This window comes from Danio rerio, chromosome 15 (genome assembly GCF_052040795.2).
Source record: "Danio rerio strain M-AB ecotype USA chromosome 15, GRCz13ab, whole genome shotgun sequence".
NCBI classification, from domain to species: domain Eukaryota; kingdom Metazoa; phylum Chordata; class Actinopteri; order Cypriniformes; family Danionidae; genus Danio; species Danio rerio.
The window spans coordinates 40,875,945-40,898,284 of record NC_141035.1 but is presented as its reverse complement, the minus strand read 5'-3'; the positions used below and the strand labels follow the sequence as shown (position 1 = coordinate 40,898,284).

General features: G+C 37.1%; 2 protein-coding genes and 1 long non-coding RNA gene across 4 annotated transcripts in view; all 3 read right to left on the bottom strand.

The window, feature by feature from the left end:
- LOC141377967 (sialoadhesin) overlaps positions 1–4,140 on the bottom strand; it is a 46,896-nt gene extending 42,756 nt beyond the window's left edge. The window contains exons 1-2 of one of the 2 annotated variants that reach the window (XM_087284513.1): positions 4,104–4,140; positions 35–391 (exon numbers count right to left, since the gene is read on the bottom strand). In XM_087284513.1, coding sequence (XP_087140639.1) covers positions 35–391; positions 4,104–4,140 — 394 coding nt within the window. Of the gene's footprint in view, positions 1–34; positions 392–1,346; positions 1,405–4,103 lie in introns of those variants that run through there. The other variant, XM_087284510.1, reaches the window with a different exon arrangement.
- A 1,571-nt stretch (positions 4,141–5,711) lies between these two features.
- LOC147840680 (uncharacterized) overlaps positions 5,712–22,340 on the bottom strand; it is a 146,506-nt gene continuing 129,877 nt past the window's right edge. Inside the window, exons 2-3 of the long non-coding RNA XR_015509779.1 lie at positions 6,435–6,974; positions 5,712–5,858 (exon numbers count right to left, since the gene is read on the bottom strand). This is a non-coding gene — a long non-coding RNA (uncharacterized LOC147840680). The remainder of the gene's footprint in view (positions 5,859–6,434; positions 6,975–22,340) is intronic.
- The window catches only part of LOC147840682 (uncharacterized), a 30,683-nt gene continuing 21,201 nt past the window's right edge, over positions 12,859–22,340 (bottom strand). Inside the window, exons 10-14 of the mRNA XM_087283417.1 lie at positions 14,260–14,637; positions 13,887–14,174; positions 13,512–13,805; positions 13,126–13,419; positions 12,859–12,974 (exon numbers count right to left, since the gene is read on the bottom strand). Coding sequence (XP_087139543.1) covers positions 12,859–12,974; positions 13,126–13,419; positions 13,512–13,805; positions 13,887–14,174; positions 14,260–14,637 — 1,370 coding nt within the window. The remainder of the gene's footprint in view (positions 12,975–13,125; positions 13,420–13,511; positions 13,806–13,886; positions 14,175–14,259; positions 14,638–22,340) is intronic.

Here is a 22,340-nt window from a genome sequence, read left to right as displayed (position 1 = left end):
GAGGAGCCATGAATAGAAAAAAACATCTACATACTGTCAACAAAGACTGTACAAGTGACTTCATACAATTTGTTGTAGTTAATTCCTGTGTATAATTTCTCTCCATGATGGGACTGTTCCAGGTTTATGATCAACAGACTACAATTCGAACTTGAGTTTTCATATAAATCAGTTTTTCCTCTGAACTTCTTAATGACTTTACTTTTTTCCAAAGGATCATAAACTAAAGGATATCTTATAGAGTGCCACTGATACCACACAACTCTTGGGTTTTTGGGTGGGTTTGATTTGTAGCTGAAAGAACATGGAATCACCAGACAGGAACCTTTGAGGCCATGCATTGTTTTTGGCATTCTCACTTGCACTCCTAAAGCATCAAACAGCAGGACACCTGTGGGACAATAGTTTGAGTTAATAATCATTGTATGTTCATTGAGCTGGTAATTTCAGTAAAATACTATATAGCTCACTAGTATGTGGTTTGTATTCTGCAAACCTCAATATATTGTCTGCTGCTGTAAACAAATGGTGTAAAATGTATGTCTGTTTAATTTTTACATTGTGTCAACAGTTGTAAAGATTATTAAACATGAATAGTGTTTTGTATCATTCTACCAGTATAGAAGCTCTCTAAGAGACCATGCAGTGTTATTCATAAATAACATAACATACATTCTGTGTTAATCTCAAAATTTTCACATAAAAGCCAATTTGTCAGTGGCAAAACATTGCATTAGAATGTGTGAATTATATTTCTATAATACTGCAGGCTTACTTAAGTTTTATGAAACTAACTACGTGTTCGGTCAAAATCTTGTCTATAGTCTATAATTATGAAGTTCATTCTGATTTAAGTGGTCTATCACTGACGCTAAAAGCTGTTTTTGCTTGACCAGTCTCTGTCCAAATTAAAACACCCCCTTAAGAGACTTTTTTTAGAGAAGTTTTTCTTATTGATGTTTTTTTTCTGATCTACTTTTCACTAAGAGATGACCAGGGTGTTGTAGTTTTTATGAAGCCTCCATCTTTGTTTGTAGTCCTTTAATCCCACCACCGTGAGGGGGTCATACTAAAAGTATACTTCATTTTATAGTTTAAGCATATTTAAGCAATGCATTTTTTTAAGTGTTTTAATACTACTTGAGACTACTGTAAATTTGCTAATTGTTTAGTTTACAAAGTAAACAACAGTTTACAGTTGTAAAGTTAGCATACAAATTATTTGCTAACTCTATATTTATGAGTGTAGTTAACTCAACATTTACTAAAAGTTAATTCTACTCATTTGAAAAGAGTTTTGAACTCAGTGTTGAAGGTAATGAGTTAATTAAATGCCTCATCATTACTTCAACTTAAATGGAGTAAGTTCACAGTTCTTGTATAGATTATTTGTTTTTTTTCCTCAAATGGTTTGTTGCAATCGGTTTGAGTTGCCTTAACTTTATTGGGTTTTACAGTACTCAGTTGGTTTGAGTTTTCTCTTCATTTATTGGGTTTTACTGTGCTCAAATCGCAGCTAGCAAAATTCATGTGGCTCAAATCCGGCCCACACCAGACATTTACATCTGCCCCACATACCGTATGGAATGATGGCACTTGGGCGGTCCGCTCCTGTTTGTCAGATCTGGGCCACAATTAAGCCATAGCAATATCACATATCAGCCAGAATTCAACCAAATGAACTAGAACTGAACCTATTCTGGGCTAGAGTTTGCTTTTATTCTGACCCAGATCTGGCCTACACCTTACACTTGCTGGGTGTGGCAAAGTATAAATATCCCAGCACCCATTGCAGTGTGAATACATAGCTTATTGATGCTCCAGATTTCATTATTTGCTGTTGATTTTGCTGTTTATGTTGACGTTGATTTTGTCATTTATAGACTCCTGTTTCTGATGTTTGTGAGTTTTGTTCATTCTGTTAATTGTCACCATTGTTGAGGTTCATACGTGGATTATTGATGTCTCTGTGAGAAGAAGTTGAACCATAGACATTTTTTTTGGCCTATAAACCTTCACAATTCTTTGGCATGGGCAAGCATGTTAATACGGTACTTCTAATTATGGATTAAACATAGTTAACATCAGTAAATTATATTATTTCTTCACAGGTTGTGCCTCATTTAATTTGATAGTTTTTTTTTATTTATTTATTTTTTTACTTGGCTTATTTGCTGTAACGTATAAACTTTTCAAGCAAAGTTCTTAAAAGTTACAGCAGCCCAAAAGAAAATTTATATTAAGAGGTTAAGGGCTATGAGCCCAACTAAAGCAAACACTTTTCTCCATGATGGTGACTTTAGTCTAGGTGGTTCACATGTTTTAAGATAACTGGGCCACATTTGCCATATCTTCTCTTGGCCACTTTAGGCTCACAACCACATTAGCCAGAGCTAACTGTGCCCATTTAACAGCCCGTTTAGGCTGTAGCCACATTAGCCAGAGCTAACTGTGCCAAATATTTGCCAAAAGTGGCCCACATTTGTTTTAGGATAACTGGGCCAAATTTGCCATTTCTTCCCTGGGCCAGTATAGGCTCAAATCCACATTAGACACAGCTTACTGTGCTGAAAATCTGCAAAAAGTGGTCCACATATGTTTTAAGATAACTGGGCCACATTTGCCATATCTTCTCTGGGCCGCTTTAGGCTCACAGCCACATTAGCCAGAGCTTACTGTGCCGAATATTTGCCAAAAGTGGCCCATATATGTCTTAAAATGACTGGGCCACATTTACACCTACACATGTGAGCCACTTTAGGTTTAGACCCAGATTACCCTTAAATGACTATGCCATATTTTTGCCAACTGTGGCCCACATTTGTCCTCCATCATTTGGGCCAAAGTTATAATTTTTCACATGGGCCACATTAAGCTCACATTCAGTTTACATTTTGCCATAAGTGCCAAATTTTAAATGGCTCATAAATAAATTTGAGTGTTTGGCCCCCCTTTACCATTGTGCAGGTGGGCCACTTCAGCCTTACATTCATTTTGTCTGGGCCGAAGGAATACCACCAGTGCCGCATAACTGCCTAAAGTGGCCCACATTCGTATGCTATCTGGGATTGCTTCGTTTACTCAAATGGATTAAGTTCACAGTACTCATTAGGATTCTAAATGGTTTGTTACGATTGGTTTCGTCAAATGGTTTAAGTTACCTTAACTTTTTGGGTTTTACACCCCAAAGCAGACTTTTCACTACAATAAACATACATTTATTCATTTAGCAGCAGAGACTTTTATCCAAAGCAACTTACAAGTGAGATCAAAAAAGCACTTTAAAGCATCAGAGAACAGCACCATATTAAAAAGTTTATAGTATGCTAAAGTTACAAGTATAGGCTGATAAAACAATTAATTTTTTTTTTGCTAAATTCACTGCAAATCATACTTATCAGAGAAGATGCATTTAGGTGTTTAGTACACAGGACAGCATCCTTATTCATTCATTTTCTTTTCAGCCTAGTCCCTTTATTAATCAGGGGTCGCCACAGTAGAATGAACCGCTAACTCATCCAGCATTTGTTTTAGACAGCGGATGCCCTTCCAGCCGCAACCCAACACTGGGAATCACCCATACACTCTTGCATTCACACACATACACCACGGCCAATTTAGCTTATTCAATTCACTTATAGCACATGTCTTTTGACTGTGGGGGAAACCAGAGCACCCGGATGAAACCCACACCAACACGGGAAGAACTTGCAAACTCCACACAGGAATGCTCAAACCAGCAACCTTCTTGCTGTGAGGCGAACGTGCTACCCACTGCGCCACCGTGACGCCCCAACCTTTCTTATTTTTAAGTTTAACATAAGTATAAAACATTCTTGAATCTCACATTTTGAACATTTTGAACATTTTTTATATTCTCTGTAGGCTAATGTTTCAGCACAATGGTTTGTAGGTTGTTCATGTGGTTTCAGAATGTAGAACAAATAGGATACATGCTGTATGTCTGTTTCGTAATGAGTAAACTTTCCCCTGTGTGCGGAGGATTTTGTGTACCCACAATGTCTGTACAGTCATATAATATATACATGAAATGCACATTGGTATTTATAGTAAAAAGATGCCAAAAAGAGAAAACACTGTACCTTGGAGAAGTAAATGAAGTAAAAGTACTGCTTTCATGTTCTTGGGAACACCAAAAATTAAAGTTAACTGTGGTTAAAATACATTTACAAACATTCTGTTCAGAATCATTTAACACCAATCCATTAATTACACAGCAGATTTCATAATAATGAAAGAAAAATAATGAAGTGATTCCTTTACATCAGTCTTTTTTAAAAGCATGTTACATGTATCAAGCGTTTTCATTCTTACCTCCTCAGTAGTTCTTTGCAGAGGAATAGAAAAATAACTTGTTGCTCTGAAGTCAAATGTGAAAGATGAAGCTCAGTACATTTATGGTGTGAAGTTCAAGCCCAGCAGGAGGATTAAGATCTTGGTCATGTCAAATGTCAAAGCTCATCATGTCAGTCCACTTGCGCTAATGCTGCAGTCAAACATAGTATTTCCTGACTAGAACACAGTTTCTGACTACAGGGTCTGTGATAGGACCCTCTTAAAACACAAGACAGCTATTCGTTATTTTTGCAACTTGTTATGGTGACTGAATGATGTTATGTTTTAACTGCTTTTTAAAGACAAGTATACGCTCTTATTTGTTGGAAAATATTAACCTTGCAAATTAACAAAAATATTAGTTTTCTTTTAAAAGCTAACAAAAAAAAAACCATAAGCAAGCAAAAAATAAAAATTACGAACTGTAACTGTAGTTTTAAAAAGGATTGTTTTAAAAAACAATTGTAACACTTTACAATTAGGTATTTGTAAATATTAGTTATATTTAATATAATGCAATGCTGAACAAGACATGTAATACAATATTTATTAATTTTTGTCAACATTAATAAAAATACATTCATTGTTTGTTCTTTTTTACATGCTAAGTGCACTAACTAATGTTAACAAACACAACTTGGGTTTTAATAATGCATTAGTAAATTTTAAACAACGATTATTAAATACTTTCTCAGAGATGGGTTGCGACTGGAAGGGCATCCGCTGCGTAAAAACCTGCTGGACATGTTGGCGGTTCATTCCGCTGTGGTGACCCCGGATTAATAAAAGGACTAAGCCGACAAGAAAATAAATAAATGAATGATTATTAAATACGTTACACGTGTTTTTCATTCTTAGATTCTGTCAGTAAACATATTCTGTATTGTAATGTGTCTAAAGAAATCATACTAACACTGTCAAAAGCCAAGATGTTGCCAGGAAAATAAAGAAAATAATAATGATAATAACAGTTCAAAAATAATTTTAGAGATAAATTTAACCGTTTGAGGCACCCAATAATATTATGTTCTTCTCAGCTCACTCTGTATCTCCCAAATGGAAGAGAAAAGGGTCCTACCTGTAAGTTTTGTACAACTGAAATGGTTTGTTAGGGGGAAAAAACTCAAAGCTTCTAAAGACAATTTCCAATACACTCTTAAGCCTGGTTTATATTTCTGCGTAGTTATCTGCATGACCCACGGCGCATGCAACGTGCGTAGCTGTGCATTCATACTTCTGCGCGCTGTTTCTGTTGCTCTGCAATAACACTTCTGAAACACTAGCTGGCAGTAGGTGTTTATGTTCCTCTGTGTTGGGTTTCTTCGCTGGTGTTTTTTTTTTCTGAACTCTTCCTTAGGCCGTACTCACACTAGGTACAGTTGACTCGAACCGGGCCAAAGCACGCTTGTCCCCCCTCCCGTCTCCCCCGACGGCCCGCGCTCACACCATACCGGGCCACGGCACGCTTACGTCATCGCTGCTGCGCTGTTCAGAAGCGCTCTCTATGGCAAGCCTTTTTAGCATTTAAATCTTTGTTCTGACTCCATAAATATATTTAGAGATATCTCTAATTATATTTTGACTAGTCATAATTATAATTCGACTAGTCAGAATAACAATTATTCAAAAATATTTGCAGATATCTCTAAATGAGTTTTGACTCGTCACAATTGTAATTAGAGATATCTCTAACTGAGTTTTTACTAGTCATACAGATGTCTTTAATTCGTAATATTTAGAGATATTTACAAATATATTTGAAGATATCTCTAATTAATTTACTAATAGTCGAATTACAGTTGTAGATATCTTGAATTGGATTTTTGACGAGTCAAAACTCAGAGATATCTGCGAATATTTTTCAATGGAAGTCAATGGAGGAATATGACTAGTCATAATATATTTGCAGATATCTCCAATCTGATTTCGTACTAGTACAATTGTAATTGCAGATATCTCTAATTGTCATTCTGACAAGTCGAATTATAATAATGACTTGTCAAAATATATAATTATATCTCTAAATATATTTATGGATAGCCAGAACAAGGTTTAAATGTTAAAACGGCTTGCCATACGCTCTCATTTAGCAGCACAGTGGAGATTTCTCTAGTTATATCCTTTCAGTCGTTTGTTATGCAGTGACATGCAGTCAAATATTTCGCCAAACAGTCCTTAGGGATGCGGGGACACACAGTCAGATATTTTACCGAACAGATCCGCCACTTTTGGCGCTCATAAACAATCAAAGCTCTCGTGCTGCAGGAATGAGGAGATCTGCTGAAGGTGCGCAGCTGGCGTGCTGTGAGGAGTTTGCGTCTTTAATAAACTACGGCAGTTTGCGATCACTGAACAGTAAGAATGATTAATAAATCCATATCAAACAGTCCCTTAAAAGTCACGTCTCGCTTTCGGTTTCGGGCTTTGGCGCGTTTCGCGCTCACACACAAGCGTACCGCGCCAAAGCCCAAGTGTACCGCGCTCAGGCACACCTCTTCCAACCGGGCCAGGGCCGGCCAAGTGAACCGTGCTTGAGCCCGATTCAGCGCACTCACACTTCTCAAACGATCCGGGAAACGGGCCTGGGCACGGTACGGATGGCATAGTGTGAGTAGGCCCTTAATGTAGAAAGTGGTTTAAACTTGCTCATTTTGAGGTAGGAATCGCAATGTGCAACAACTTTAATCATGAGGTAAACAAAGAAACAGTCTCCATCTGGAGTTCTTTGTAAACAGTCACTCCAACGGACTCACGCGGCTCTTGGTCCCGCCCACACTCGCCAACGCTTCCAAGCTGACCAATCACAGAGTTTGCGGTACGCGTCATTGCGACATGTAGTTACATTTTTTAAGAGGTGCGCGTCAGCGACGTTGACGGCCACAGCATGGGCTATGCGCCGTAGCATACGCTTGGGCTGTAGAATACGAGTGCGATTGACGCAGAAGTATAAATCAGCCTTTAGTTCATTATATCTTGGTTGGTGGTTTTTCAGAAACTTTCTGCAGCAGTATGCGATGTCTGCCAGTAGATAAGCTAATAAATAAGGTAGAGGCCAACCTACAGAACATCACACATAGTAGACATATCTGACAGCATCTGAGGTATCTAAATGTGCGCCTACAAGCAGTGTATGGTAAAGGTGCTAGACGTAGCTTTTTACAGTCTACATGCTAGACTGAATATTTGCAATGCAATGAAGCAGCTCGTTTAAACTTTGCCAGAGAATCAACTTTGCCTTTGGTCAAACCAGCTTCACGGACGTTCATTTTTAAGAGGCAATGTTTTGAAATAAATCCAGCACAGGCTCATTGGATATATGTGCTTTTCATTTTTGTAAAACTGCAAAAACACATTTAAGCAAACATAACAGATGATTTAGCAGCTTACACGCTTGTTCCCCTTCACTTGGAACTCCAACGTGTGTCTGGAACAAATTAATCTTGTTTTTTCTTTTGACGTAAGATTATTTTGCTTACACCATTGGCAGATTATTTTGCTTGTTTTAACCACTTACCGGTTATCGGGTCCGTGACGTCATCGACTTTCGCTTTCAGATTTAAAGGGCTAGCGTTGCACCAGACCCCCGTAAGTGGTGTCGTTTGAAATTGTAGAATCTATATTTTTGCACATATGCATCACTTTGGTTTTTATTTTACTGTATAAAAGTTATTCACACTTAAATACACAGTATTTTGGATAACCGAGCTAGGTATTTTACATTGGTTCATTTTCATATGGTTCATATATGACACATGTACAAGTTATAGCTCAAATGAAAGCTCTTGCTGGTGCTCATACGGTTCTAGCATTCAATTTACTGAATTATATTCATATGCCAAACAGTTGATGAATGAATTGTGGTGCTTCCATGGCAAAGAAATGTAAACAATACATTCATGATCAATAAGCAGCCCCAGATAGCACACATAGCTGTCATCTCTTACCTTATGCTCTGCCCTTCAGGGCCATTCTCCTCTATTTTTGAGGTGATGTGCATAAGTAATCCTTTTATATGTCTGATGTGGTCCAAACACAGTGAATTATGTTTGATCAAACAAAAGAATAGTGAAATATGAAAACAATGATCGGTCCCTGTGGCTTGTATAGCACCTCTCATCAGTTGGAATGCAATAACTTTTGCATAGATTATGGTAAAGACCTTTTTCTTTTTTCCTATGATTACAGACATGTGCAGGAACCACCAAAATTAATTGCAGCACGCTAGACCACACAGAACCTTATAGGTACACTTTCAAATCTGAGTTTATAAAAAAAAATCCAAAAAGCGCCTCTTTTTTTTAGGTGTTTATTATAACACAGACGACATATACAGTTATTTTAAACACTTTCAATTGTGTTTCATGAAAATTCAAAGAGTTTTCTTTAAAATGATACCAAATTTTTGCATTTACACCTCTTTATGTGGATTTGGGAAGCTTTTAAATTTGGGTAGGCAAAATCCAGGCGGAAATCCCCAAATAGCAGCAGAGTTTTTCACTCACTTAAAACTCACTTAATATTGGCATATTATTTTTCAAAACAAGAAAATAAGTTTTGCTTGTTTAGCAAATTCTTCTTGATTGAGGAATTTTTAGATATTTGGACTAGAAACAAGACAATAAAATCTAAGTAAGAAAAGCATTTTTTGCAGTGGACCCTGAGCATGCGTCAATAGCGTCGCCACATTGGTACAGGACAAATGTCATTCAACCGCACTAGTCAAGACAGTGTTATTACGTGAAGAAGCAGGACTTTAGCAGGACTTTAGCGCTGTCTACGGGTGTAGTAACGAGCAAACAAAGAAATCAAAGCACAAAGGCAGAACATTTCATAGGTAACATTACGTTTTTTTCTGTTTTTGTTTGTTCTGAACTTTTGTGCTAATCAGGTAACGTTATTGATGATAACAGTCACTTACTGCATTCACCATACGGCAAAGCAGCTCCAACTCGCACTAAACACTCGGCTTATGCTAGTTTTGTTGAATAAAATCAGCAAACAATGCAAAAGAAATATGACAACGAGATGCTGTGCTGCCAGAAACTTGTATTATTATCGGCTAACGTTAGTGAAAGAGTCGTTCATAACGGGGGATTCATTCACAAATGAATTGCTCCCTCCGTCAGTATGAGAAGTGAAAGCTGGAGAGGAGGTGTGTTTCAGGACATGGATTAGATCAAATTTAACAGGGAGGGTGAATAGTACATTTCTGTACACACAATCACAAGCTTTTTGTCAGGAATGCCCGTGCGGTCACTGATCCATCAGTGTAGAAAAGTGATGTAAAATTATAATTTTCGTAATTTGAAAAAAAAAAAAAAACATCCAGGAAAACTCCCGATCATAGATATATGTGTATATGAGTATATCTCTGGCTTTGGATGGCCACAGTCCTCCACTGTACCTTAGTCCCGCATTCATTTCAAAGGAGTGCTACCCTGTAGCAAGATGGCGGCGCTATTGACGCATTCCGTCCAATAGACAACAATAGGCCAGGCGACATCTAGTGTATATATCTATGGATGAAGCCAATTATTATGATATGGGAATGGTTAGGAGGCCATGATAGACAGAGGCTAGAGGGCAAATTTGGCCAGAACGCTGGGGTTAAACCACTACTCTTTTTTTGAAGGACATCCTGGGATTTTTAACGACCTCAGAGAGTCAGGACCTCGATTTAACGTCTCATTCAAAATATTTTTTCTAATTAATTATTGGTAAATTAAATTTATTGTTTTGTGATATTCAAAGACATAATATATATATATATATATATATATATATATATATATATATATATATATATATATATGACAGCAGTTAATGAATCTAGCACAGCAGATTCAAGCCTTTATATGACAAGCTAAGAGTAAAAGATAAAAATAAAAAGATTCACAAATCCTATTTAATTAATATAATGATATTGTTCAATCATATTTAATAATAGCCAGGTACAAAGAAAAATGCCAAAAATAGACTCACATAGTATACATGTATAATAAATAAAGCCGATAAAGCATCAATTTGTTGGAAGTTTGAGTACATAAAATGCTTAACAATTTTTTTAAATTATTATTGATGTTGATCTTATATTAAGTTGAATAAAGTTGATCATTTTTAAATGCTGTATTGGGATCATTTCTATTGTTTGCTCATCAGATATTTTCATACAAATCTTCCAAGTTGACGTATAAATCCACTTCATTTTTACTCTAAAAGAAATATTTAATCAGGATCAGACTCAGATATGAACATATTTCAATATGGAGTTTAATAATAGCTGAAACAAATAAATACTCACTGATTGCAGTTTCGGGTCACTGATGTGAAATGAAACAAATACAAAAGTGTGGTTATTTCATTTAAATCACTATAATTATTTTTGTTAAATAAAACAAAAAGAAGTGTCAAAATTGAGCTTTCACATATTAAAGAAAGACTTAGGGTGCTTTCACACCTGTGAATCGATTCAGTTGTTCCGAAACAGAGATTACAATTGTTACATTGTTGCTCTTTGCTCTTGGAGCGGTTCGCTTTCACACTGCAAAGTTTCTAAACGGACCAAAAGAGCTAAAACAAGTCACGTGCGAGTAAACTCTCCTTACATTGGTCAGAGTGTCAGGGTTTATTTTGCAGGGTCCCGCTAAGCTGTCAGGAGAGGTGGTGGTTTGGTGGTGATTGACAGGGTGCGCGCGCGACGTGTCTGAGGAGAGACGTTGTGGGGAGGGGTGAGAAGGGTGCGCGACGATGCCTATTTGAGGACCGGGAGGGAGACGCAAGATTACCGGGAGATCATCACTCGTTTGCGGGCATCCGGAGATTCGCGAAACTTCCCGCCCTACTCATAATTCTCTCTTTATATAGCCGTAAGCCTATTACATATCCATAAAACACTGTGATATAACCGCGCTCGGATCTGATCACTTTCTCACTGCTATCGAACCGCTATAGGGTTCGTTTCAATCGAGCCAAGATCACCTCATTCAAGCGATCTCTGAGCAATTACTTTGGCGCGGAACAGAGTGCGATTGCCCTGTTCACATATGCCAAACGAACCGCGCTAACTGGGCAAACGAGATGCGTTCCGAAATAAAAGTGTAGGTGTGAAAGCACCCTTAGAAAATAAATATGTTTAAATGAGCTGTACCGCTTTGATGATGATGTGTGGGGTTTGGATAAAGGATTGTTTTCATACACATCACTTTCATTTTTTGGCCTGGGAAAAGAGGGTGTAAAGAAGAAAGAAAATGTTAAGAGTTTTGATAATCAACCTTTTCCCTTTTGTTTGATTTATTCATTATTTACTGATTAATGCCTAATTAAAGTTCATCAACCTCATGATTTCTGCATGTTGACTAAAAGTGACGAACATCACAGCATCAGGTCAGTGAGTTTTAAACTAAGATGTTTAAACCTATGCAACTCTTAAATATCAAATTATTGTCATTAAAACAAGTGACAATGAATCAAAAGAATTACATTGTATTATATTATATTTAATGATATTGTATTTTGGAAAACACTGCTTGCTTTATATCATTCAGTGAACATGTACATGCATAAGCAAATGTATGGCAGAATTTTAGCCAGCATATACTAATACACAAAAACATATTAATAACACATTGTAGAACAAATTAACTCACACAAAAACACATATATGTAATCCCAATCAGTTTTTGAGAATAACTTATTGTGCTTCAGCTTTTAGAATATTGATGAAATTGTGTTTTTATTTATTGCTGTTGCAGCAGATCCATTTTGTTGGGTTTGCAACAAATGTTAAAGTAAATATTTGCGTGAGTAAATTACATACAAAGTCAATTTAAAGGCTAGAATATAGGTGAATTTATGTGCGTCAAATGACACTGAATGAGGGATGCATGGAATTTGCCTCAATCGTCTCTTCAGCACAAGTTCAAAAAATTCAACTAAACATCCTGCAAGTTATGTAAAGAGACTAAGACAATACTTCACGTCTGGTATGAACCCAGCATTGAATATTTACATCCAGGTGATTAAAGACCCAAATATGTAATAATGATGAAACATGAAACATCTAATCCAGGGGTCACCAACATGGTGTAAAATTAGAAATGACATTAAGTTATATATTTCAAAAACAATTTCAGACAAATGAAGTGTTGCATATTGATATCTATCTGTTTCCAATCAATATTCACAACTATTGTGAGAAATCATTAACATGATCAGTGTCTTCACATAGATGAATATCTTTAATTATTAATAATAATTGAGCAAATTTGTTATGAGGAAGTGTGTATCAAACTTCACATTAAACAATACCCAAGAAGTAGCTCTCAGTTTCCGAAAGGTTGGTGACCCGTGATCTAATCTGATCATTCTCTCCACAAAAACTCCAGAGACAGTTTAACAGGTTGAAGTCTGCTTTTTAAATCAAGTCCTGCTGTACTTATACTCAATAATTGTTGTTTCCAATTATTTTCAACAGTTGTTGAATCCAGTTTTATAAATAAATATTTACCTGAGGCGCTTCTTCCATATGATGACTCCAACAAGTATGCAAGCGAAGATGAAGACAAGTGAAGGCGCTAGGATGTAAAGACCAATAATCTTCAGTCTAATGACCATCATGACTGCTTTATGGTGGAAAAGAAATGAAAGGGTTAATTATTATTATTATTAGAACAAAACTAAATATATGATCAGACATCTCAAAGGCATTGTAATGATAAATTCAACATAAAAAATCACACTCTTCAAATGCTACGCTAATTAATTACTTACATGGTACATGTAAAGCAACAAATGCTGTAATGTTTCCTCCAGAAAATTTTGCAGAGCAAATCAGCTTCTTTTCATAATCTTCTTTTGCACCAAGAAAAGCAATGGTGGAAAACACGAGTTGATCAAAACCAGAAAGTGTTTTTGTCCCCTCTGAGACCTGCATGTTCTCGTAGTTCCATGTGATGGTTGGATTCTCCTTCTGACAGGAATGGTGGACGGTACAAGTGAAGTTCTGTGTGACTCCCTCAGAGACTTTTGCCATTTCAGGCTCAATTGTTATGTTATGATCAATGCCTAACATAAAAATGTGCATATCATGAAAGCCCCCACTGTGACATTTAAACTGACTAAAGCACACATTTCAGTCCATATTTGTGTTTACTCACATTGTACATATAAAGCAACAGATGCTGTGATGTTTCCTCCAGAAAATTGTGCATTGCATGTTAAATTCTTTCCATGGTCTTCTGTGGTACCCAAAAAGGTTATGGTGGAATAGGCGACTCGATCAACACCAGAAAGTATCTTTTTCCTCTCTGAGACCTGCATGTTCTCGTAGTTCCATGTGATGGTTGGATTCTCCTTCTGACAGGAATGGTGGACGGTACAAGTGAAGTTCTGTGCGACGCCCTCAGTGACATCTACTATTTCAGGCTCAATCGTGATGCTTTGATGAACACCTGAAATTTGACATTATGTGTTTGTGTAGGATCTTAATAAAAGTATTTTAATAATGCAATTCTGCAATGCATTTTACTCACATAATGCATTTTTGTCTTTTGCAGCTGATGTCTTTATGCCACCATGATGTGTTACTGAACACTCAAAAACTGTGTTTTCCGCCTTTATGACACCTGAGCGTGTCAGAGTGATTCTGCACTGGCCGTCTTCACTACACTCTTCATTTATTTCATCAGATCCTTCAACACCGTTCAGAGTGATGTTTGGTTCGCTGTATGGACACGTGTGGGAAGCTGAACATGTTACTGTGATCATGTCCCCCATCTTCTCTCCTCCAGAAATTCTGATGCTGGGTGGCTGTGGGTGTGCTAAAACAGAAGAAATTACACAATTAGGTGACATTCTAAAAACTAGATCAGTAATCATAGGAAGAAGAAAAACATTTTCACATACTGTTGACATGGATTGTAGAAGTGACATCATAGAATCTGTTTCTAGCATTTTCAGGGTCGATCCATGCGTATATTTTCTCTCTATCATGGGACTGTTCCAGGTTTCTGATCAGCAGACTGCAAGTACCACTTGAGTTTCCATATAAGTCAGTTTTTCCTCTGAACTTGTCAATTACTTTATTTTCTTGGAATGGATCATAAACTAAAGGATAAGTTACAGAGTGCCAACGATACTGGTACCACACAACTTTAACTTTAATTTTGGGTGGGTTTGATTTGTAGCTGAAAGAACATGGAATCACCAGACAGGAACCTTTGAGGCCGTGAATTTCCTTTGGCATTCTCACTTCCCATCCTAAAGCACCAAACAGCAGAACACCTGACAGACAAAAGTTGAAGAACAGTAATGGTTGTGAACATTAACTCAATTTTGTTTGTGGGTGTACACCAAACTTTGTAGTCTGCATATTTGTCAAAAGATTCAACTGGACTGCAGTAAACATTTATGTAGAGCTAGCTGTTATGAGATGATAGTTAAATATTGCCAATTATTGTGACAGTGAAATTCCCAAAAGAGGAAGGCAGATAGTGTACCTTGAAATAGTAGACGAAGCAAAATCGATGCATTCATGTTTCTGGGTCAAAACATGAACAAAACACAAAGTTAATTGTTAATAGTGGATCAAATTAATGAATTAGCAGTCAATGAATTGTGTCCTGCATCAATAAAATGGATAGTTCACTCAAAAGTCATTTACTCACTCTTCACTTGATAAAAACCTATTGAGTTTCTTTTTTCTAATGAACACAAAAGAAGATATTTTGAAAAATGCAAGTTTCTGGCACCCACTGACTTCCATCAACCAGCATTCTTCAAAATATCTTCTTTTGTGACAAACAGAAGAAAAACTCAAAGGTCTAAATAGGGAATTTTTTTTTTCTTTATGCTTTTCACAAATTAGGTAGTAACATCTTTTGAAATGTAAACTATTTTACTGTTTAAGTTTATTTGACTTTTATTGCAATAAATCTGCAATAATCTTGTTTCGCAAAAGTACTAAATGTGCAAAAACTGTTTACAATGAGGTGACATTATCCTCACTTCTCAACCATTGAACATTCATTCATTCTATTTCCTTCAGCTTTGTCCCTTTATTCATCCGGGATCGCGGCAGAGAAATGAACCACTAACTTTTCCAGTACATGTTTCACACAGCGGTTGCCCTTCCAGCTGCAACCCATCTCTGGGAAACATTAGGCTAATATTTGTGCATAAACATATCTAGATATAGTAATAAACATACCGTTTGTTTGAAAACAACATTTTTTGTCATCATTACTGCAAACTTTTATGAGCGATTATATCATTAAATGTGGAGGGGGGCCTTACAATATTTTTCGGGGAAAAGGGGGTCTTAGGCAAAAAAAGGTTGGGAACCACTGTTCTAGCACATATACTGTCAGGTCTTTAAACGTTTTCGCACCTTGGCCACAATTACTATTATTCACACCATCCTCCCATACCAGAATTGCTGGTTCAGCCTGTATGGCATGCAGGTGTTGCTTTTTTAATAAATTTGCTTTTAATAAATATTAGGTTTATTGAATTGCAAAAAAAAAAAAAATCTATATGTTTTTAACCTGCAGCCCGGAAACATTATCTTTACCCTGTGACTATAAGTAACAAGAAGAACCTCTTTAATTAACAGCACACGTATAAACTCTGTAGCTATGAGAAAGGGGGGGATAACAATTGCATTAAACAATGACAGTAACGGGGGGGGGGGGGGGTTGGGGGGGGGGGTTTGAGGATTGTCCAGTAATTGTTTACCTTTTTGTGTTGCATTTTTTCCCCTTAGTTAACTCACCTATTTTGAATTTTGCTCAAACAAGTAATAAATCTCAAAGTCTTACAGCAAATAAGTACTGGAATAAAAGTTTGTCATATCGTTTTGCATAAAAAATACTGATAGACAGTTGTTTTCAGCCACATTGCTCTTTGATGGCACACAATGCTATATGCAAACTCAAAATAGATTACAGTCATCTTGAGTAGATGGTTGCTAAACCACAAATGAACATAATTAAGACCCTCTTACCTTCTTAGTAGTCTTCTGTAGTGGATTGGGAAAAGCAGATTGCAAAATAAAAGAAGTAAAAGAAAAGCAAAGGGTGTCAGTGATAAAACAACACTGTAAAAATGATTTCCTTGGTTTTACTGCGAGTGCATCACACCAACGCACTTCTGCGGTGACACCGTGGTCAACTATTGTTTCCTGAGAACGTCTCTGTGACTGACAAGTGAGACTGTTATATAAAAAAAAAAAAAACACAAATGGTAAAATTTATAGGGGACCTATTTTACCACCTTTTCAAGATTTAAGATACATATGTTGTGTCTACAGAAAGAAACTTTGAGCTGTAGAACATTGTAGCTGTTTTTGTTGCCTGTGGCTTTAATGCAAATGAGCTAGTTCTCCCCGCCCACCATTCCCACGAGCGTGTCAGAGCCATAGAGATCACTTGGGGTGCTTTCACACTTGGTTCATTTGCCTGGACCGTACCCAAGTTCGATTGTCTCCCACTGCCACTTCCTCGGTTGGTTTGTGTTCCTACTATCTTTTTTTCTTCTGAACCCCGGTACGCTTGTGCTACTGTTTTGTTCACGGCCGTTGCTAGGTGACGGTCACAAAAGCAAGTGCCGAAATGGAAAGACGTCCGCACATTGCGGTCATTCTGCTTTTGGTTTTGGACATACAGAAAGCGACTCGCGTCCATCTACCACAAAAATATTATAAACATTTAGATCATCACACAGTGTCTGCAGAAGCTGTTTTTGGAGAAGACAAGCAGACATCATTGTGTATCACTGATTGCCCTAACTCAGTCCCACGCGTGTCACCAAGGTACGAAACGTGACACAGACAGACAGACACAGACACACACAGACACACAGACACAGACACAGACACACACACACACACACACACACACACACACACACACACACACACACACACACACACACACACACACACAAACACACACACACAAACACAAACATGACACACACGAATGTTATGAAAATGATAGTTTGTTGTACAGTTGGCGGTACCAGAGTTTGCATGAACCGTACCCCAGACCGCCTCTTTCAGGCGGACTCAGGTACGGTTCATGGGTGCGCACATGAGTTCAGAAGACATTTACACTAGCTAAACGTACCGTACTATGACGTCAAACGAACCCGGGTGCGGACCAAAATTGCTAGTGTGAAAGCACCCTTATTGTTGCTGTGATGGGTGTAGCCTTCTCCTACTGCATCTCACACATAAGCAGCACAGTGAAAGTCAAAAAGCAACAGATCTCTCTTACTACAGTAAGAATTTTACCAACGCTTATTTGATGTATTTGTTGTGGAGTTAATTCAAGCCTGATTTAAATTCATGAACCAGGATTGAAACTGTTACAAAGTGGTTCAGACAACGGAGTTGAGGATCTAAGTGCAGCGTCTTTTTTGACAACAGTAGTCAGGCAGGCAATGGCCAATAACAGGAGCTAACGGGTACATAAAGAGTAATAAAAAAAGAATAGTCAGTACACAGCCAAAGAGATCAGTTCAGGAATCAATAAATCATTGTTCAGGAAACAATAAACAAGCGAGGTCAGGAAACATGGCACGGCATGGGAAAACAAGGAAAACGCTTCGTAGTGTCCACAAACAAGACAGCACTGTGTGTATGTGCATAAATAGTAGAAAATATCAGTCCATGAGTTACCAGCTGTTTATGTAATCAGTGGGAATGAGGAACTGGTGTGTGCGAGGTGCATGCTGGGACTTGTATTTTGTTAATGTGGTGTGTGTGTGCGTAGTTATCCACCAATCCGTAGTCGCTAGATTGCTGGTGATTGTAACAGAAGTGTCTTCTTTAATAATTGTACTGACACTCTGCAGCTGTGGTGATGAGTTACACAGTGATTTTACTGTATTTATTACAAACATGCACTGTTTTAAACTTGTAAAACTCATTCTTGAGGTGCTTATAATTACAGCGAGCTGAACAGATCTTTTAATCTCAGTTGCTTTGCACACATCCTGTCTTGTTGATATAATTATATGCGTTACTTTTTAAAAATGTTTATACATGGCTGTGAAGTCTTCTATTCTTTACACAGAAATCAATAAAATAAAATCTGATAATATAAAAGTCTTATAGAGGGACAATCTATTTGTGCATACATATCTAGTTATATAAAGTTAGCGTTAGCTCTGCTAAAAAATATCTGGGTGTCATATTAGACAGCAATTAAACTTGAAAAATCATATATCCCATGTCATAAAAACTGCTTTCTTTCATTTGAGAAATATCGCTAAGCTACAAAGTACGCAATCCATCTCAGATGCAGAAAAGCTAGTCCATGCTTTTATGACTTCTAGGCTGGATTACTGTAATGCACTGTTTGCTGGCTGCCCAGCATCCTCTATTAACAAACTTCAATTAGTACAAAATGCAGCTGCCAGAGATCTTATCAGGTCTAGAAATATAATTATATCACCCCAATTTTATCCTCCTTACACTGGCTGCCTGTTAAGTTTCGTATTGAATTTAAAATATTGCTTCTTACATATAAAGCTTTAAATAATCTAGCTCCTGTTTATCTAACCAACCTTCTGTTTATCTAACCAACCTTCAAACTCGCTCTTTAAGATCTCAAAACTCAGGGCTTCTGGTAGTACCTAGAATAGCAAAGTCAAGTAAAGGAGGTGGAGCCTTCTTATTTATGTCTCCCAAACTCTGGAATAGCCTTCCTGATAATGTCTGAGGCTCAGACACACTCTCACAATCCAAAACTAGATTAAAAACCTATCTGTTTAGTAAAGCATACACTCAGTGTATCACTTAGCGCAGGGGTGTCCAAACTACGGACCGCGGGCCATCTGCGGCCGGCAATCAGTTTTGTGGTCGCCTGCGAGGCTTTTTATAAATATTAATAGAATCTGGCCTGCTATACAAAAATTAACGTAATTCAATAAATAACCACAGGGTGTTTACATGCCTTCAATTAGGCAGCACTTCTTGTTATGATGTAAAAGTTACCGACCAAACTGAAGGAAACATAATTGATAATCACATTTTGGCGAGCCATGGCACAACCAAGAAAAAGGAAAATCAACAGTCAGTGCAGGAAGTTTCAGTCACTTTGGGGCAAAGAATATTTCTTCACAAAGGTCAGCGGGAAATGTATCTGTTTAATTTGCAGGAATCAGTTGCAGTAATGAAGGAATATAATATTAAAACACATTATGAAACAAATGCATCAGGCCTTCAGCTCTTACACTGGTGCCGAACGAGATTAAAAAGTAAAACAATTAGCAGCTGCCCTATCAGCTCAACAACAGCAGTTTTTTTTTTCGTGCAAATAAAGTGCAAGAAAATTCTACACTAATTTGCCCATAGAAGATTCAAGTCTTTTAAAAACTTAAGTCTTTCTAGAAACACAGTTGGATGACGAAATAAAATAATTCCATAATAATATACACACACACATCTATCTATCTATCTATCCATCCATCCATCTATATATATATATATATATATATATATATATATATATATATATATATATATATATATGCGTGTCTGTGTGATGTATGTAAAATTTGGCCCGGAACAACGTTTTTTTTTTTTTGCATCTGGCACTCGGCCCAAAAAGTTTGGACACCCCTGACTTAGCGGGTTTCCACACAGGTTTCTGCATCTTGTTTATATGCACTATGAACAGCAGCTAAGCTAATTATTCTCTTTATGCTCTATTTCCATCTGGGGATACTCATCCCAAGACCCTCAGACTCCGCAGCACCACTGATTCGATCCAAGACCAGCGACAAAATGATCCCAAGGTTTCCATATCCTGGGCCAGGCCGTATCCTGAGCAGCTACTGTGGTGGTCATTGAGGAGTGGAGAGCATGAGACGGATTTCTGTGACGCCCCAAGGACAGACGAGTCTTTGCTGAGGCCACCTTCCAGCCTCTGCCGCTGAGACTGCAGCTCTGCACAAAGCGTTTGGCCAGTAGAGAAATTAAAATGGTCGTGTCCAACTGGTTTTTCTCAAGGTTTTTTTTTTTTCTTCACTTTCACCAATTGGTAAAGTTTTGAAGTTTTTTATTCCCTCTCTACTGTCACCTCTAGCTTGCACGGTTTGGGATCAGTAGAGCTACCATTCGATGGATTTGCTCTTCAGTGTTTGGACTCTCAGTAGTGATTTTTAAACCACACTGAACTGAGCTAAACTGAACTGAGCTTGAACACTAAAAACTAAACTACACTGTTCCAATTTTCTATGACCTTTCATGTGAAGTTGCTTTGACACAATCTACATGGTAAAAGCATATACATATACAAATAAATGTAAATTGAATTTAATTGAATATCTGGGTCAAGTCTCAGCCAAGTTAATAACCCATAACTAAGACTGAACTTGACCAGATATGTTGGTGTGTCACAACTGCAATGAAATTGATAAACCCATGAATCTTTGTGCTTTAGGCTTGCTATGGGTGTGCTTTTTCTCGAAGCGACCGTATTGGTAGAAATGTTTTTCTTTGTTTAAAAATAATAAAAGTATATTTTAAATGTGGGTCAAGACAGGCCAAACTTCCATGGCCCACATATCAATTATTAAATCAGGCCAAATACTACATTTTACTTCTGGCCCAAGTATTGTGTGCCGCTTTAAAGACGGTGCCACCTCTGCCAAAACAGGGCCATGTTTGGCCCAAATGCTGTATGCCAGAGCCGGATGAATGCCTGCTGTGCTAGATTTATGCCAATCTGGGACAGAATGCTTTGTTACCTGGGTTTGGTTTAATCACGGTCTGATAATTCAATATCAAATTATTCTCAATAGTGTTAAAAATAATGAAAGAACTGTGAAATCTTAATGTGTAGATCAACACATTTACTGTGTAAATTAACTACTGTATTTGGATGTTAGCACCATTGACCAGTTCCTCTTTCTTAAAGTATATCCTTTTATTTACTGACAATTTTTTCTTTCAGTGTTCACAAAAGAAAATTTGATTTTTTTCTGTAAGGTTTGCTGATTAACCAGTGTGATTTCTGCAGTTGGATTAAATAATAGTCAATGCAATGCGTAATAAAGTTTGAATAGATGAGTATTCAATTAAAAATATGATCTTTCAGGTGACTATTACATTATTATTATTTAATAACCTATTAGTTTTAATTTAACTTGTATAAAAACTGATTAATTAATCAATTTCAGAAAAGAACACAATTTGATTTAACATATGTCATTTTGATGGATTTGGCTCCGAATGGTATTGTAATAATGAGGTACGACAACAGGGGTAGAATACAATATGGAGCTTTAGTCGATCAGTCAGACAGGCTAGGGTCAAAATCAGGAGCACGCAGTAATCCACATATTTTCTAATGCATTAACGATGAGACAGGCGAGAGAGTCTAGACAGGTGACAAACTATCAGTAAACATTAAACAAGCAAAAGGGTCACAACACAGCAGGGCGAGACATGGAAAATGCTTTGTAAAGTTCACAATGGAAACAAGACTCAGTCCTGGATGTGTGGGTGAATAGCGTACAATATATATTGTCCATGTAATCGGTAAGGATGAACTTCAGCTGTGTGTGTAATGAAGGTAGACTTTAACCGGTGTGTGGCTGCAGGGCATAATGGGATTTGTAGTTTGGGTGAACAAACAACAGGTATCAAGTTCTTTTTCAGGTGTTCAACATCCCATTAAGTATGCAAAGTTTACGTTGTTGGTAAAATGGTATCATTAGGGGTGTGACATTGCTTAATTGCATTTAACTCTTCAAACAAGAACAGAAATGTTGATAATTGTGGAACTTTCTATAATTTTTTTTTTTCTGTTGTAATGAATAAGATAGCTACACACAATAACCATGGAGTTTCATAAACATGATTTAATGAGAACAAGGTAGAAATATTTACGAAGGCAATATAATTTTTAAGGATGTCCCAATCAGGTTTTTCTGCCCTCCAGTCAGAGTCATTTAATTTTGAGTACTTCAATGAA